At 43.6% G+C, this 17,506-nt stretch overlaps 2 protein-coding genes across 3 annotated transcripts in view; one reads left to right on the top strand and one right to left on the bottom strand.

Annotated features, from left to right (window-relative positions):
- Positions 1-1,046: 1,046 nt before the first annotated feature.
- On the bottom strand, positions 1,047-16,678 carry GTF2H4 (general transcription factor IIH subunit 4). Of its 2 annotated transcripts, none has more exons than XM_026720742.2 (14): positions 16,548-16,678; positions 13,201-13,374; positions 11,956-12,060; positions 11,219-11,350; positions 10,394-10,490; positions 9,240-9,328; positions 9,042-9,153; positions 8,869-8,937; positions 7,459-7,542; positions 7,133-7,265; positions 5,522-5,652; positions 5,355-5,402; positions 4,473-4,551; positions 1,047-2,695 (listed from the first exon to the last, which is right to left on the bottom strand). In XM_026720742.2, exons 2-14 carry the CDS (start codon positions 13,332-13,334, stop codon positions 2,523-2,525), a joined length of 1,386 nt encoding a protein of 461 aa, XP_026576527.1. In that variant the 5' UTR covers positions 13,335-13,374; positions 16,548-16,678; the 3' UTR covers positions 1,047-2,522. The 2 variants fall into 2 exon arrangements, with proteins under 2 accessions (XP_026576527.1, XP_026576528.1); XM_026720743.2 differs by having other exon boundaries at positions 9,042-9,150; positions 16,548-16,663.
- The window catches only part of VARS2 (valyl-tRNA synthetase 2, mitochondrial), a 41,025-nt gene continuing 40,115 nt past the window's right edge, over positions 16,597-17,506 (top strand). The window contains exon 1 of the mRNA XM_026720741.2: positions 16,597-16,723. The gene's annotated coding sequence lies outside the window, so the exon portion shown is untranslated. The remainder of the gene's footprint in view (positions 16,724-17,506) is intronic.

Consider the following 17,506-nt stretch of genomic DNA (forward strand, 5'->3'; position numbering starts at 1 on the left):
CCATGGTCAGCCAGAAAAAGAAACCGATGGATCGAGCAAATCAACCCAGCATTCCCACTTGAGGTACAAGTGAGCTGGGTCAAATTATTCTACTTTAAAGGAGCTCAGAACTGAAATGAGGAGTCCTTGGTGCTCTCTGAGTGCCAGTCAGAGGACATGATGAAAACACTTTAATTTCACAACTTATGGACCTAACCATAGTTTCAATTGAGAAACTGTGACCATCCTAGACCAAGCAAAGTCCAAAATACTAGAGAATTCCTGGACGCCTGGCACTGTATCAAATTGGCCATCAATAGACATATAACTTCTTCTACCCACTGCACAAAAGACAATCCTGTTGAAGGAGGGGTCTTCAATTTTGATATAGCCTCTTTGTCACCTCTTTCAAACCAGTGGTCCTCTCTGTCCAGATTATGGACTTTGCTATCTTCAAAAGAGTGGTCTTTGTCTTTCAAATGCAGATATACTGCTGAATCTTGTAAGGCAAACGGGCTGCAAGATCAGTCAGAACTGAAGAAGCTTCTGGGATGACTAGCTCAAGGTCACCCAGTTTTCATGGCTAAGGTAGAACTCACAGTCTCCCGGTTTCTAGCCTGGCGCTTTAACCACTAGACTGAGCTGCCTTTCATGTCACCACCTTCTTTGCTTAATTTCCACAGGGTGGTCTATCTGTTTGGGAAGATGGTGGCTTTAGGCTCAAGGAAGATCATTTCAGAAGGACTGGTGGACAGCAGAATACAATTCCCACATTCTGGCCAGTCAAGGAAATGAGGGAGGCTGGCCTAGCTGGGAATTTTTCCCAAAGCAGACGAACAGGGGAGTTTACATAAAGTCATCGTAAGTTTGTATCACAATAGGAAAAATTCACTAAAGCAATTTGGCAAACCTCAGATTGGGGAATTCCCTTTCGGCGATACAAAACATGTATGAGAACTAAGAATTTTACTAGCTGCCAGGAATGAGAATTTCTAGATTACTCATCTCTAGTAATTACTACATTTGCTAGCCTTATTCTTTACTTTTAGAATGACAGAGCCTCTGAGTACAGGGATATAGCCAAGGTAGTTTATTTTGTTTTTTAAAAAATCGCATTTATTTGTTTGACATACATAAAAGTTTCCCACTTCCTCTTTACAATCACCCATAAGCCACCTAGCGCAGCTTCCCACATATAAAATAGTACCATATCCTCTGCAATGTTTGGAGATGGCAAATTTAGGATGCAGAATAAAAACCTAAAGATATCCCCACAATTTCTCAGCTAGTTTTAATTCAGCATCTGAATTTCAGATAAAAGAAGTGGAACGAGGAACCCGTTGACTTGACCTGTCCATCTCAACAGAGGATTTCAATTGTGCGTACAGGATTCCACAAGTTCACCAACACAGGACAGATTGGTGAACAGGTTTATCTGCTTAACTTCAACAGAAATCTCCCTCATAGGTAGAGGAGGAACAAGTAAAATCACAGCACCTTCAGGCTGGAGTTACAGTGCTGATTCATGGTGAAACATCTGAGGATTTGGTATTGTTTTTTAAAAAACAAATGGCAGACCCCAATGATGGAATATTAAATTGATATCAAATTAGGCAAATCACTGGATCAGGATAGGGAGATTTGGTATGCTGAACACATTATGTTAGGGCCAAACTAATCACAATATGGGTTAGTAGTGCAATGTGGAAACCCAGCTTCTGCATAGAGGTTTGTCTTCATTCACACATGGATAGAAAAATACCTTGAATCACCCCTATAAAAACACATGTCTTATTAGAACAAGGCAACCTGAACGTAAGCTGTGCTTTGTTACTAATTAGCAGTTTCTATAAATCTAAAATGAAAGGCTGTCTCTTCTTTCTGCACCCGTTGAGAGGGTCAATCCATTTAAAGAATAAAAATGCTAATTGCTTAACACTTTTTTTTTTGGACATCCTTCTTCAACGTGTTGCATTCCAAATGTAGTGGGCTCCAATTTCTATCATTCCCCAGACAGGTTTCAGGAAGAAGGTAGGAAGCATCTAAATAGTTGGATGGCGCCAGGTTGTAGACAGTCTGATACTAGAACTCCCTGGCACCTTGACGATTTAGTATTCAACCACGCAGGGAACATCCTCTCAACTTTAGTAACTTTCCACCAACAAACTTTCTGGACTTTTAGTTTCGTTGAGATGGCTTTGCTCCTGCGGTTTCTATTTTCTCAAAGCATTTTATTGGACTTCTATTTCAGTGCCAGTATTGTTATCTCAGTCAGGGTGTCATTCCTACCAGAGAGAGTTGATGGAAAGGTGACACTTACACTGAACCAATTGCCATTTTTGTTCTTTAAAAAAAAAACAACCAAGTTTCGAATCTGTTTTTGGCTGAAAAGGGGATGATCAGTCAGCCATCCTTGTTTTTCTTCTCTCCGCCTGCCTTGCATCCACTCAAAGTAATGGGGAGGAAAGATATATCCGCCTTTCTGTTTGGTCCACTTTCTGACAAGCATGATCGGAAGAACATGGAGGTACAATCCAATGTCTTCAGGAACTGTGTTTCTGACGCTTCCAGAAGCGCTTGACGTCTGAATGGCCGGCGGGAGTGACCACCATGAGACGCTTGATTGGGTTCTCAAAAACGAGGACCCCGAGTTCCTTAGCATGGTCACGGAGCAGCTCAAAGTCCACCTGGGATAAGAACTGGTTGTACAGGACACCTGTGGGAAAGAGTTGGAGGAAAAGATGAACAGGAAGACATGCAAGGAGAAGATGCTGGGGACGTAGAAAGAGACTGACGTGCAAAAAGAGGCGGCAATATGTGGCAAAAGAGGAATAAGGATGGAAGAAAAGGGGCACAGATTAGAGCCTCTTTATATCTCCATCCTCTTTGTGGACATTAGAGCCAACTCCTCCTTTTAAAATAATAATCGTGACAGCCCCTGTAACTGGCGTGACCCAACCACAGAGAATATGGTTGCTTGGCTGTACGCAGAGCCCTAGACATGGTCCGGGAAATAGACACTCTCCTGGAGAACTTAAAATTCACATTTTAATTTCAATTTAATTTTAATAAATCCAGCCTAGAATTAAGTAGGAATTTCCTGACAAGGAGAACCATCCATCTGTGGAATGCCTTCAGAAGTGGTAAGCGCTCCATCACTGGAGGTTTTCTAAGAAGGGTAACAGAATAACAAGGGTTGGAAGGGATCTTGAATGAGATCCCAACGCTGAGTAGGAAGTCTAGGAGGCTAAGGCAGGGGTGTCAAACTCAAGGTTTGGGGGCCAGATCCAGCCTGCGGGGTGCTTAGACCTGGCCCGTGGGGCTGCCATGGAAACAGTGAAGGACCAGCCCATGGTGCCTCTGCTAGTAAAAATGGAGCTCAGGAGGGCCGCCTGCGGTTCTCCCGAGCTCCGTTTTTGCTGGCAGAGGGTTGCAGGAGGTTGTCACTGCCGAAAACAGAGCTTGTGAGGTCCATGTATGGCTCTCCTGAGCTCCGTTTTCGCTGACAGAGGGTTGCACTCGGGCCACTACAGGCGCCTCTGACACGAGTGACATGGAGCTGGCCATGCCCACCCTGGCCACACCCACCCGAGCCCCCAAGGTCAAACACAACCCTGATGAAGCCCTCAATGAAATTGAGTTTGACAAACCCAATTGAATTTGGGACCATGCATTTGGACCATGGCAATGCATTTGGACCATGGCAACTTTAAGATGAATGGACTTCAACTCCCAGAATTCTAAGCCAGCAAGGCTGGCTGTGGCATTCTGGGATTAGAAATCCATACCTCTGAAAGATACTAAGGCTGAGAAATACCCATCTAAGTAAAACTAAAGAAAGCAGAAATGAAGATAAACAAGAACTGTAGCCAATGACCAAACCTGGTGCCCCTCTGATGTATAGGACGTCCTTGATTTATAACCATTGGTTTAATGGCCATTTGAAGTTACAGCAGCACTGAAAAAAGTGACTTAGGACTGGTCCTTACAGTTATTGCTATCACAGCATCCCCGTTGCCACATGATCAAAATTCAGGCGCCTGGCAACCAGCATGTATTTGTGACAATGCAGCATTTCAGACTCATGGGTTCTCCATTCGCAAGCTTCCCAGCAGGCTTTGGACAAGCAGAGCCAATGGGGGGAAACTAGATTCACTTAATGACCATATCATTCACTTTACAACTGCAGTGATTTGCTTTAAACACCGGGTCATAAAATTGGCTGCAACTCACTTAATAGTCGCTTTGTTTAGCAATGGAAATTATGATCTCAATTGTGGTCATAAGCTGAAGACTACATCTATATTGGACTAAAGATTAATGCCCGGACGGTTTGGCTAATGGTCCCACTGGAGTTCAGCCCACTGGGAGAGGAAACCAGGTTGGGGAATCTGCCAAACTGTAATTGTCCAAGTTGGACATCCTATTAGTATTCTTCTCACGGTTACCGCTTCCTCTCCTGACCGCCTGTCCCATCTCTTGGAGATGCTCACCCTCAGAAAAGCGCAGTCTGTCCCGTTCCAGCTCCCACAGCCGGATCTGATCTGTGATTGTGGGGGGCAACACAGGGGTCTGTGGAGAGGAGAGTGGAAAAGTTAGCAAAATATTTATGTCAATCTTCCCACTGCATTTTCCTCTAGAATTGACCAACCCCTATTTCCCCTGAGCCTTTTAATCCAGGGATCCACAACAGAGCTGTGGCCTATTTGTAACTAGGCCGCAAAAAGCCTCAGGCGACTGTATGTGTGTACACAGCTTCCCTTGCACGAACTTGCGCTCATGTGTAGTTCCCCTCACGTCTGGTGGGTGTGCGTACCCACCACTCACACAAATGGAGCTGTGCACGCACTAACCACTCACACAGAAAACCCCCCCCGCCCTGCCCCAGGATGTCCAGCCAGAAAAGTTCAAGATTGTTGTTTTAATCTATATTTCATATTTGGGATCAGGGTTAAGCCCCATATTGGGCTTTCTCCACAGAAGGCTTAGCAATCTTTTTATACACAGTTTCTTAGGATCTTGACAGTGTTTTATTTATGTCTTTTAGGTTTTGTATCGTGTTTTATCTTTTTAAGATTGTAAACTGCCCAGATTTATCCTGTGGAAACATGGGTGGCCAATAAATTTTACAAATTAAATAAAAAATGGTTCAACTTTTTAACTAGCATAAAACCAATGTATTTTTAAAAAACTTAATTTTGGGGTTCTGGGGATGCCTTTCGGAATGTCTTAGGTGCTGCAATACTTAAGCTAGCCTAAGTATCGCACCAGCTTTATTAAACAGAAGATAAACCGTTACAAAGGGCAACGTTTTTCTTGGATGCCCTAATCCCCCAGGTGCCTTCTGCCTTCATCTCCTGTAGCTATTTTCTCACCTGTTTCAGCATCACGGCGTGAGCTCTTGTTCGTAGGAAGTGAATGATCTGTAGGAAAAGAGGATAATGAAACTTGGCGAATTTGGGTCATTCGAGTTTTAATTGCCACCCAACCAACCGAGAGAAGCAGAGCACGACTCCAAAGTCCCCTTTAAACGTATCCTCACCTGATCGGCGGTGATACCATTGGCAATGGCCTGCTGTGTGCTCTCCCGGGTGACTTGCGCCACCACCAAGTTAGGGAAGCGATACAGCATCTCAGAGAAGAGGGCAATTAGTGCAATCTGTAGCTCTGAATCTGGAAGGAAGCACAGAGAGAGGGAAATGCAACATTTTAATAGATAACAGATAATCAGAGTTGAAAGGGACCTTATAGGTCATCTAGTCCAACCCCCCACAAAAGCGGGAGACCCTACATCATTTCTGACAAATGGCAGTCCAATCTCTTCTTGAAAGTTTCAAGTGCTGGCGCTCCCACAACTTCCGAGGGCAAGCTGTTCCACTGGTTGATTGTTCTCACTGTCAGAAAGTTTCTCCTTATTCCCAGGTTAAATCTCTCCTTGTTCAGTTTCCATCCATTATTCCTTGTCTGGCCTTTGGGTGCTTTGAAAAATAGCTTGACCCCTTCCTCTCTGTGGCAACCCCTCAAATATTGGAACTCTGCTATCATGTCTCCCCTGGTCCTTCTTTTCACTAGACTAGCCATGCCCAGTTCCTGTAACCATTTTCATGTTTTAGTCTTCAGTCCCCTAATCATCCTGGTTGTTCCTCTCTGCACTTTTTCTAGAGTCTCAACATTCTTTTTATAGTGTGGTGACCAAAACTGGATGCAGTATTCTAGGTGTAGTCTTACTAAGGCTTTATAGAGTGGTATTAGTACCTCACTTGATCTCAATTGTATCCCTCTGTTAATGCAACTTAGAATTGTATTAGCTTTTTTGGCTGCTGCTGCTGCACACTGCTGGCTCATATTTAGCTGGTTGTCCACTAAGACTCCGAGATCCCTCTCACTGTTACTGCTATTGAGCCTGGTTTCACCCAGTCTAAGACAAGGTTTCTCAAGCTCAGCCACTTGAAAGGTGTGTGGACTTCAACTCCCAAAATTTCTCAGTCCTGTTCCACAAGCTCGCAATTGTGACTTGTCTGAAGAATTCTGGGAGTTGAAGTCCACACATCCTAATGTGGCTGAACTTCAGGAATACTGCTTTAAAACACATGAGCAGCCTTCTCCAGCCTGGTGTCTTTGAAATAGATTGGTGTTTCTCAACCCTGGCCATTTTAAGATGTGTGAATTACAACTCCCAGAATTCCTCAGCCAGCATTGCCTCACCAAACCTACCCACCCACCCAAGGGGACAAATTATTATTTAATTTTGAATTACATCTTTTGGTACAAAGTTTAATCTAAAAGACGCCTTTTAAAACAAGGGATGGAAGGTAAGGTTGTTTATTTCAAAGAATGGAAACTCCCCGGCTCTTAAAGACAAAAACCTAGCAAGGGGTGTAAATTTAATGGGGTGGTCATCATCCCCACATTTTTTTTCAGAAGTTGAATTATATCAGAAGACAAATTGATAAATATTGTCCTATGTCACATAAGAGAAAGCAATCTTGGCTAAATAAGCTTTCCCCACAACCAGTAAAGCAAAATCTCAGCTATCTTGTGTTATACAATCAAGATAATTTTTTTAAAAAGATGGGTTGGAGGTACTGATTCCCAATTCTGGATTAGAAGAGGGGTGGGCCTTTGAAGAATGGAAATCGATGTTGTTTCAGACCTGTGTATGCATAGATCCTGTAGTTGGTCTCCACCATGATGAAACCTTGGTTATGGGTATCCACGGTGGTACCTGAGATGCCGGAGGAAAGATTAATAGCTAAGCGGGTGGGATAGTAACGTCTGGATTTTCTCTGCAAAGAAAGATATTAGCAACAAGTTAGTGGCAAATTCAGAGCTGTCTGACCATTTATCTTTCAGAAGACAAACCTACCATTTTAACTCACAAGATCCTTGAAGAAGTCCTTAATACCTCTAACATCTGACAATTTGTGTTTTTTAAAACTCTGGTTCAGCTCCTCATATAATCCCCCCACTGTGTTGTACCTTTCTTTGAAACACCAGGCCAAATTCCCGGAGATGCTGAAGGAAATTTAGAAGAGAATCACTCATTCCTTCCACGGAATAATCCTGAGAATAAAGAAATTGGAAAATAATTTATTCATAGGCAAGTATGTTGCACAAACATCTTGATTGGTCAATGCTTAAGGACCAGTGGATAAATTGCTATGAATATCCAATCAAATCATATTGAGAGGACATGAAAGAATTCTTCTGCTCATTAACCTGTAAGAGTCATCAATGGAAGATGCACTTATTAAGGGATAAATGCTCTGGGCACCTATCATTCATGCTTTGTTTCTTGAACAATTAAGCTATGCTTGTGATTTAAATCATAATTTAAACTGAGCATTCAGCAAATGCACCATTTCTGCACTGAACCAATGTTAGTTCAAAGTTACTCCTAATCAAAGCCAGTGTGCATAGTTTCATGAATCAACCTGGTGTACAACAATCCTTGTGTTCATTGGAAGAAAGCCAGGTTTTCTGTTATGTTTATAACATTTGCTTTCTTTATTTCTAAATTCTCACTTTTTCTCTGACAGCTTTTGCTTTCTTCTAATGTTACCCACACAAAAAAAACCCTGTAATGTAGAGTTCAGGCTGTTTAAGTGATTGGTTCAGAGTGATTCAGTAGTTTTGGCGATCAAGCAGGGACTTGAAACAAAATCTCCTTTAAGTCTAATCTACTTAAGAACCGTGGTGGCACAGTGTTTACAATGCAGCACTGCAGGCTACTTCTGCTGACTGTCAGCTGCCAGCAGTTCAAACCTCACCAGCTCAAGGTTGACTCAGCCTTCCATCATTCTGAGGTTGATAAAATGAGAACCCAGATTCTTTGGGGGCAATATGCTGACTTTGTAAACCACTCATAGAAGGCGGTAAAGCACTGTGAAGCGGTATATAAATCTAAGTGCTATTGCTATTAAGCTACTACAAATGGAGACTGCCAATCCTCATATTCAAGATTAACCCTATTGTTCTGTTACATAGAGGACCCTGTCCATCACTGGTGAATAGATCATAAACACAAAGCGGTTTTGTTGACATGACAAGTTGTCGAAAGTGGTCTCTTGAAACTCAGTGGAAAAAACATTAGAAAAGGAACTCCTCTGCCCACAAAATATTATGAAAGCATTGCAAAGGGCTACGAAGCCTTCAGAGATATCAATGAAACAGTTGCAATTGGAATAGTTCATATTTTCCTAGGTCCTAGGGTATTGCAAGGGTGAATAAGGGGCTTATTCATGTTAAAAAAAATTACAATAAAGGGATGACATTGTAAACAATATGAGAGGGGATGGAGAGATTTTCCCCAAGCAGCTACTGTCCTTCAGATGCTTTAATTATGGGACTTTTCCATACTTTTCCTTTCCTTCTTCTAATCCTTCTCACCTTGCCAAGTGTGGAGAAGCTCAGCTGAAAGAGGAAGGAAAGAATCTCCACCAAGTCCATGCCCCTGGTCTGTAGAGGGATGCAAAAAGGGGGGGAATTAGAAGCAGAAACAAGAAATGGACAGAATAACCAGAGCTGAGGTGGCAAGACGTCAGGTCATTGTTTCTCCTCACCTCTGCTGATTGGAGATACTGGAGCATGAAGTACCACAGCTGTGATGAAGTATCCAGCAACAGGAACTGGAAGCCAGAGGATGTGATGCACGGAGGTTCTCCAGGCTCGCTACTAGGAAGAAGAAGAAGAGTAACTCAAGAGAAAATCCTACCCTTTGGGGAGGTATCGGCATGTCCGCCTCTCCCTGAAACGCTTACCTCTTCATCAGGCCAGCTTCAATCAGCAGCTGAGCCAGATCCTGACTCACCGCTGCACTAGGAGAGCCTACCATAAAATGCAGGATGACCTGGATGGAACAATGCGAAGAAAGAGAAGAAAACTGTGATCTCTGTGGAAGTAGGTCCACAATGGTGTTTGCTAGTCCATTCATTGTGTGCTACACACCATATGCAAAGTCACTGCAGATTCTACAAATGGTTGCAATTCCCCTCATGATTCATCATCATCATGTCTACTGCTTTGATGGGCAGAATTCTAGGATAGACCCAATTGGAGGGATCCTGGCTTGTAATGGCAACTACTCCCAGCTGAAACTATAAAGCAATAGACAACTGCAAATGCTACTAAAAGACCCGTAGGATCACATTAGATAAAGGGAGAGTTAGTGTGGAATTGAGAAACATGGATGTCCATCCTAGGCCTGGTGAAAAGGAAACACAATAATATTCCATCATGAATGAATTCAAACAGGAAGTTTCAGGAGTTTAATCCTCTATAGAAGGAAACATACCATTTTAAATACTCTTGATTCCAAGAAAATTTAAAATGCTAAGGACAATATTAACCAAGCCATATCAGAAGATCTTCTTTTTGCATGATTAACCTGGTGTTTTCCCAAAAGGAGGGCTGTTGAATTAAATCCAGAGAAGGAAGGAGAGGAAGAAGCAGTCTTGGTGACTTGACTGGCAAGAGGTAGGAGAACACTGCAACAAAGTCAGTCATTTGAAGATTAATACAGGTAGTTCCCAACTTATCGGCACAATTGGGACCAGAATCCCTGTTGCTAAGCAAGGCGGTTGTTAATTGAGCCACACCCAATTTTTTGACTGTTTTTTTGTTGTTGCTATAGTTAAGCAAATTACTGCAGTTAAGTAAAAAGCATGCAGTCATGAAGTTAATCTGGCTTTCCGCCATTGAGTTTGCATGCTGGAAGACAGCTGGGGAGATTGCAAATGGCAATCCTATGGTCGGGGATGCTGCACCAGTTATAAGTGTGAGAGCTGGTCATAAGTCACTTTTTTCAATGCCACTCTAACTTCAATCAGTCACCAAACACAAGGTTGTATGTCAAGGACTACCTATAAACACATCCATAACAAATCAGGCTATTTAGACAAGACAAAATGCTCACCTCCCACCTTTCTTCTGCATACTTGTCCAAGGATGGGACATCTCGGGCATGCTTATCTGGGCCCAGTTGGCTAGTATCATCAGACCAGGCCTTACCTCTGTGGATACAGAATTGAAAAGTAAGAAACCCCATTACTATTTATAGGCTGTAACAGTGATGGTATTCGACCGGTTCTGCCCGGTTCTGGAGAACCAGTAGCGGCAATAAGCAGTGGAGACCGAACCGGTTCTCTTTGCTGTTCTGTGGTCAGCCCACCCACACGCAAGGGCTCCTATACTCACTTTTATGGCCAGAATTCAAAGCGCAGCTGCTTTGTGTGGTGCAAAATAGCGCCGTGCAGCAGCTGCTTCAGCGACTACCATAGTGCAGGCTTGCAGGAGGCAAGTTAGAATGCCTCTGCGCCTGCGCAAAGTGCGTGTTTGGCGCACGCGTGCACCCAAAGTGTGTGCATGTGCGCAAAGCCTGGCCACCAAGCCACGTCCACCGAACCGATGGCAACTTTATTTGAATACCCCCACTGGGCTGTAACTTAAGGATAGCACTACTAATGTCCTATTCAGGAGTAAGGATTCGAGCTGCCAAATTGCAGGCAGCTGGCAGTCAGCAGAAGTAGCTTGCAGCACTGCATTCTAACCACTGCCCTAATGTGGCTCAACATTAGTATATTGCTAATAGCCGGTTTGCTCCCTATCTGCGAAGTGGCAGGATCCCAAAAACGCCCCTTTCAGAGAACTGAAATTACCCTCATCTTCCGCCAGTGCAGTAATTTCTGTGAGCTTCTGCCTTCACTCTCCAACCTCAAGAATCTGGATGGCCTTTACTCACCCTCCCAAGAGAGCAATGCGCAGGTTTTCTTTGAAGATGGGGTTCAAGACGATCCCTTCGAGGCCTCCTGGGAGCAACTGTGTGTGCCAAAGGCGCAGTCCTAGCAGGATATCCGAGCTCTCCTCTTGTTCCCTGAAACACCGGAGCCCATCAGGAAGTGTACCTCCTTGATTAAGGTAGTTACCGTAGTTAGTTAAGTTTAAGACAACTAAGAGTGATTATGGTAGTTCTTTAATCAAGGTAGTTCCTTAATCAAGGAGAAAGCAACAACAGTCCCACCAACACTGACAGGGCAAGGCACTGTATATAAACAGAGAGTAAATCCCACTCCTTTTTAGCACTGATGGTATTACCTAGTTGGGTAAGGAAATGTCTGCATGAAAACAAACAAGCTCAGAGAGCGCCAAGAACTCCACAGGTCACCCTCACCTACAAATATTATCTTCTATTATTATGTTGCTGCTGTTGTGGCTTTTGAGGGTTTTTTTTTCTTATTTTAATCCTAATATGTAAAATCTCAAGATGTCATTTGTAATTGAGGCTGTGAACAAGTTTATTAAATAAATGAAAATAAACACGAGTTTTATTTATACCAGCCAGCCACGTCTCTGCTTACGGAATACCTCAATGCAACGCAGACTTTCATTTCAATGTTCATTTGAGCAGTGACCGTATTTTTTTAAAATTTTTATTTTAAAAAATTTGCTACGCAATCAGGGCTAGAGCTATAAACTTACTTGACATATTCCTTCTTCACCCACAGGGCCACAGCTGCCTGACGAAGAGGCTGTTCCAAGAAAAGCATCCGCATGACATAATTTTTGGCTAACCCAGGCAGTTCCCTGAGAAGGGAAGAATGTAAGATCAGGGTCACACACACAAGATATGAGTTGTTGTTGTTGTTTTTTCCCCTAGCCAGGCATGGTCTGCCAAAGTCTGCGTCAGCTGCCACTTTAATGCTTGCTTCCATCTGAACTACGGTGACATACAAAAATATCCTTTCTAAAGCTGACTGCTCATATACATGTGTGTGTTTGTGTGTGTGTAGAGGTAATGGGAATTAGCTAAGGGAGGGAGTAGTTGAATTTAGGGATTTTGGCAAGCGATGCTCAGTTCTGGCTATGCACTACTGCAATGCCCTTTTCTTCTAAGAAAACCATACTTTCCTCAACAAATGGAGCCAAAGGTCATTTCTATTTAGAGCAGGGTGGGTGGGTTCAAACTCGATTTCATTGAGGGCCGCATCAGGGTTGTGTCTCATCAGGGAGTGGTGGCTGGAGGGGCATGGCCAAGGTGGGTGTGGCCAACTTGATGTCACTCGTCAAGGCTCCGTTTTCAACCGTGACCGCATCCTGCAGCCCTCTACCAGCGAAAATGGAGCATTCAGCCTCCCCGGGTCTCCATTTTCACTGGCAGAGGACTGCAGGAGGCCACTGTGGCCAAAAACGGAGCCTGGGCGGGCCTTGTGCTGCCTCCCTGAGCTTCATTTTTGCTGGCAGAGGCACCACAGGCCGGTCCTTCACTGTTTTCAGGGTGGCCCTGTGGGCCGGATCCAAACCCCGGGCCCTGAGTTTGATACCCCTGATTTAGAGGTTTCAGTGGTGGCAGGTCTGACAGTCTATTCTGTAGAAACCCTGGGTCAAGCAGTCTGGAACCAGGAGCAACTAATTATCTATAAAATGTGGTTTCAAACACATGAAGTTAACAGTGGTGGGATTCAAATTTTTTTACTACTGGTTCTGTAGGCATGGCTTGGTGGGTGTGGCAGGGGAAGGATACTGTAAAATCTCCAGTCAGAGGTGGCATTTGCCGGTTCTCTGAACTACTCAAAATTTCCACTACCGGTTCTCCAGAACTAGTCAGAACCTGCTGAATACTACCTCTGGAGGTTAAAATCTACTTACATTTCTACCCCAATCTGACCCTCAGCTGATACAAGACCTATATTCTAATATTTCAGGACAGGCGAGATTCTCACTGACCGAAGGACAGCAAGGCAAGTGGCAGGATGATTATACAGCCGATCCAAAATCCCGGGGCTCAGGCCCCGCAGGTATTCATGAAGGTTCTTGCATTTCAGCTGAACTCTCTGGAGCTTCATCACTGACTCCGTCATGACCGCTACCCTTCATTACCAGGACATTTTTCTGCAAAGGCTGCAATAGTACAAAGACAAAACATCTGGTGAATTCAGTAAAAATAGTATGCTCGCTGTGAACGGAATAAGCACGAAACCACATTTTTAAAAGGAAAGTCTATGAATTAAAACATACCCCCAGAAATCTGTGGTATAATGTTTAGGATCACCTGATAATCCTCCTCTTATAACCATTTGTTTAGTGACTGTTCAGAGTTAAAATGGTATGGAAAAAAGTGACTTGTGACTGGTCCTCACAGTGATGACCACTGCAGCATCCCCATGGTCCCATGATCAAAATTTAGGTGCTTTGAAACCAGCATGTACCGTAATTTTCAGACTATAAGACTCACTTTCCCTCCCCCACCCCCACCCCCCAAAAACTGGGTGGAAATGTTTGTGTGTCTTATAGAGTGAATACAGGCCTGCTTTTGGCTTCCCAAACCCTCTGCACATCCCATTTTTGCCCTCCCCGGCATCCAGCAAGCACTCTGCAGGCCAAAAACAGGCCAAATTTTGGCCTACCAAACTCTCAGTATGTCCCGTTTTCGGCCTCCCTGATGCCGGAGGCCTCCGGAGACCAAAAATTGGCCCATTTTCGGCCTGCAGAGTGCTTCTGGACGCCGGGGAGGGCATAAACAGGACGTGTGGAGCTAAAAAACTATTTTTTTTCTTGCTTTCCTCCTCTAAACCTAGGTGCTTCTTATAGTCCGAAAAGTACGGTATTTATTTGCAATATCCTGGGGTCATGCGATCATCATTTGCAAACCATTGTCAGCCAGCTTCTGACAAGCAAAGCCAACGAAGGAAACCAGATTTGCTTAATGCATGATTCACTTAACAACTGCAGTGATTCACTTAACAGCTGGGGCAAAAAGGCCATAAAATTGGACAGAACTCACTTAACAATCATCTTTCATAGCAATGGAAATTCTGGTTCCAATTTTGGTCGTAAATTGAGGACTACCTGTACAGCAAATTTGACAGGATGGTAATATGGGGGAATCCATTTGCAACGTCTTGACAGACTTGACTTTTTCTAGGCAAATTTCCCATAAAGAAAATGCCCCGATAAACAGCAAATGTTTTGATGCCTGAGCGTTCTCCTTCTGGTCTTACTTCCGGACGCAAAATGGCAGGTGAAACTTTCCACCAATGAGGAAAAAGTTTTAATTTTAAAACAGGCAGTCTAGAAAACACAAGCTACAATTTGTAGGCAAAAGATCCCTGCCAATATCTGGTTGCTGTTGTTTTCCTCTCAGGAAGAGAACGAGAACTAAGGATCTGTTTGCAGATTTTCCTATTCTAAATACCGTGACTTTAGATGCCATCAAATCACCCATGACTTACCAGTTCAATAATTTGGAGATTGTTTAATTCAGAATTTTTCAAACTAAGCAATATGTGTGGACATCAACAGTTTGGGGGAATTCTGGGAATAGAAACCGCCACCACATCTTAAAGTTGCCGAGTTTGAAAAAACATTGATCTAATGCGATTTAAAAATTTAATGCCAGAATAGCCCCATGCTTTGAAAAGCTATTAAGTTGGCGTCTCTTAAAGATTTGACAAGTTTATTTTATTATTTCTTGTAACAAAAACAATATTTTGTTTTTAAAAAGAAAATAAAAAAACTAAAAAAACAAACTAAGAAGGGAAAGAAGAAACGAAAACCTCTAATATCTGATCAACTTATATTTATCAATAGCTACTGGAATATCAATAAATTTGCTATTATAGTCTGAACAATATATTACTGTCAGATCACAGATTCTCTGCCATAGAAACACATATTGTTGCATTCTTCAATTAGTGCAAAATACTGCCTTTTCCAAAACTGATACATCACAATCCTTTCTTTATCTCTTGAATAATGCCAGTTTTCTAATTTCTTAATACAATTCTTTTTGCGTCATGCCCTGCCTTTGCATGTAGTCCTCAACTTACAGTGAAGTTACAACGGCAGTGAAAAAAGAGACTTGTGACCAGTGGTGGTATTCGAATTCTTTTACTACCGGTTCTGTGGGTGTGGCTTGGTGGGCATGGCAGGGGAAGGATACTGCAAAATCCCCATTCCTTCCCCACCCCACTAACCTGCTTTCCAGCTCCATTCTCCTGGGCAGGGCAACAAAAGAAAACCCAGCCAATCATCTGGGACTTGGGAGGCAGAGAATAGATGGGGGTGGGGCCAGTCAGAGGTGGTATTGTCCGGTTCTCCAAACTACTCAAAATTTCTGCTACCGGTTCTCCAGAACCTGTCAGAACTGGCTGAATACCACCTCTGCACATGACCTTTTTTCACACTTACAACCTTTGTAGCATCCCGACGGTCACCTGATCAACATTCAAGATGCTTGGCAACTGATTCATATTTATGACGGTGGCAGTGTCCCGGGGTCAGGTCATCCCCAATCTTCTGACAAGCAAAGTCAATGGAGACACCAGATTCACTGAACAACAGTGTCACTCACTTAACAACTGCGGTTTCACTTAACAACTGTGGCAAGACAGGTTGTAAAATGGAGCAAAATTCACTTCATAACTGTCACACTTAGCAATAAAATGTTTGGGCTCAATTGAGGTCATAAGTGGAGGTCTAATTGTACAGCCACAATGGGAGAATGGATAGGTTAATTTCTTCCTAATTAAGTGTTGTGGTTACAGTATGGGAATGTTTAAGATAGATAGATGGATTTATGCATGAACGGATGACAAATAAAATATATGATTAGATAAAGACTAGACAAAGAGCCAGACGTTAGACAATAGGCAAAAAAGGAGACGTCCGGCGGGATGGTGGTGGAATTCTGTATATGAACTGTTGCTAATTGTGCCTACTTGGTGCATTTTGGGATCATATATTTTTATATATATAGTTTTCTCTTTTTCAACCGGATTGCTGCGTTTTAGAACTGGAGCGGCTTATCAAACATAAATACATTCGGTTTATGATCTTCCTACACTTTCCCAAGCTGGCACAACAAAACCCGGCGCTCCCTTCGCCAGGGTCTCCTTCTCCAAAGACCCCAGGATCATGCCCAGGGCTGGGTGAAGCTCCTCCGGGGCTTTATTCTTAGACAGGGCGGCGCTGCCAGCCCGCCAACCTGCCCCTCCCCGGACCGCAAGACTCCTCCGGTTTGTCCAACCCGGCTGCTGCCGGGGCGCTTGCATGTTTCGACCCAAAGGACTCACCTTCACCAGGATCGCATCGGGGCAACAGGGGTCAAGGATCCGCGGCAGCGCCCTCACACCAGCCGGCCCTCCCGGCGAGCAGGAAGCGATCGGCGCAGTCCACCTCTCGGCGTCGGCTCCTTTTCCTGTGTGAGTTGCATGTCGGGAGCGCGGAAAAGAGGCCCGGGTTGCAAGAAGTAAGTCTGGTTTTGAATGGGTCCCGGATCATGGTTTTGGGGAGGTCTAAATTAGGGGGAGGAGGTTGGGGTGGGGGAAGGAAGGCGTGCAGTGCATTCACAGTTGCAGAGAGGAACGGGACGCGCAAAACTAGTGCAAAACTGGATTCTGGGAATCATAAGAATGTAGCGTTGGGGAACCTCTTAATAACTGGGCTTCCAAGATGCTGTTGTGCTCGGACGCTACCACCATTGGCAATGTTGGCTAAGGTACATGGGATTTGGAGTACCGCCCAATTTTCTATTCCTAATCCAATCCCTAATCCGGTCCTTGGGAATTTCATTCCTTTGGCGTACCATTTTTACTCTTGTTCTGCTCCCTGCGTTGCTTATTCAAAAGGGAATAGCAGTGCCTGGGTGTGCGCGCGTATTGATAAATATATATATGCACATAAAATGAATGCCTTAGGATAGTGTGGTCCGAGAACCCCGGGGTGGGGGGGGTGTCCTCTGACACTCTCAGCGATCTGGAAAATCAAAATGATTCGGCAGCCTAGGCTGAAAAATAATACGATATTAAACCCTCATCAAATAATCCAGAGAAGTGGTAGTGGCAGCAAATGTTGTCAATTTTAAATTTCAATCCGGTCAATATCAATTAACAAATTGATATTGATACAAATAAAAGTCCTCCATAATTTTTAAAAGTGGAAAGGGATCCCGACAGAATAAAATTTAAGAAACACTGTTGTTGGGTAAGAAAGTAATGCATGATAATTCCATATAATTATAGTTACAGCCCTC

The sequence above is a fragment of the Pseudonaja textilis genome, chromosome 2 (assembly GCF_049901715.1).
Source record: "Pseudonaja textilis isolate UNSWEBS1 chromosome 2, rPseTex1.2, whole genome shotgun sequence".
Taxonomy (NCBI): Eukaryota; Metazoa; Chordata; class Lepidosauria; order Squamata; family Elapidae; genus Pseudonaja; species Pseudonaja textilis.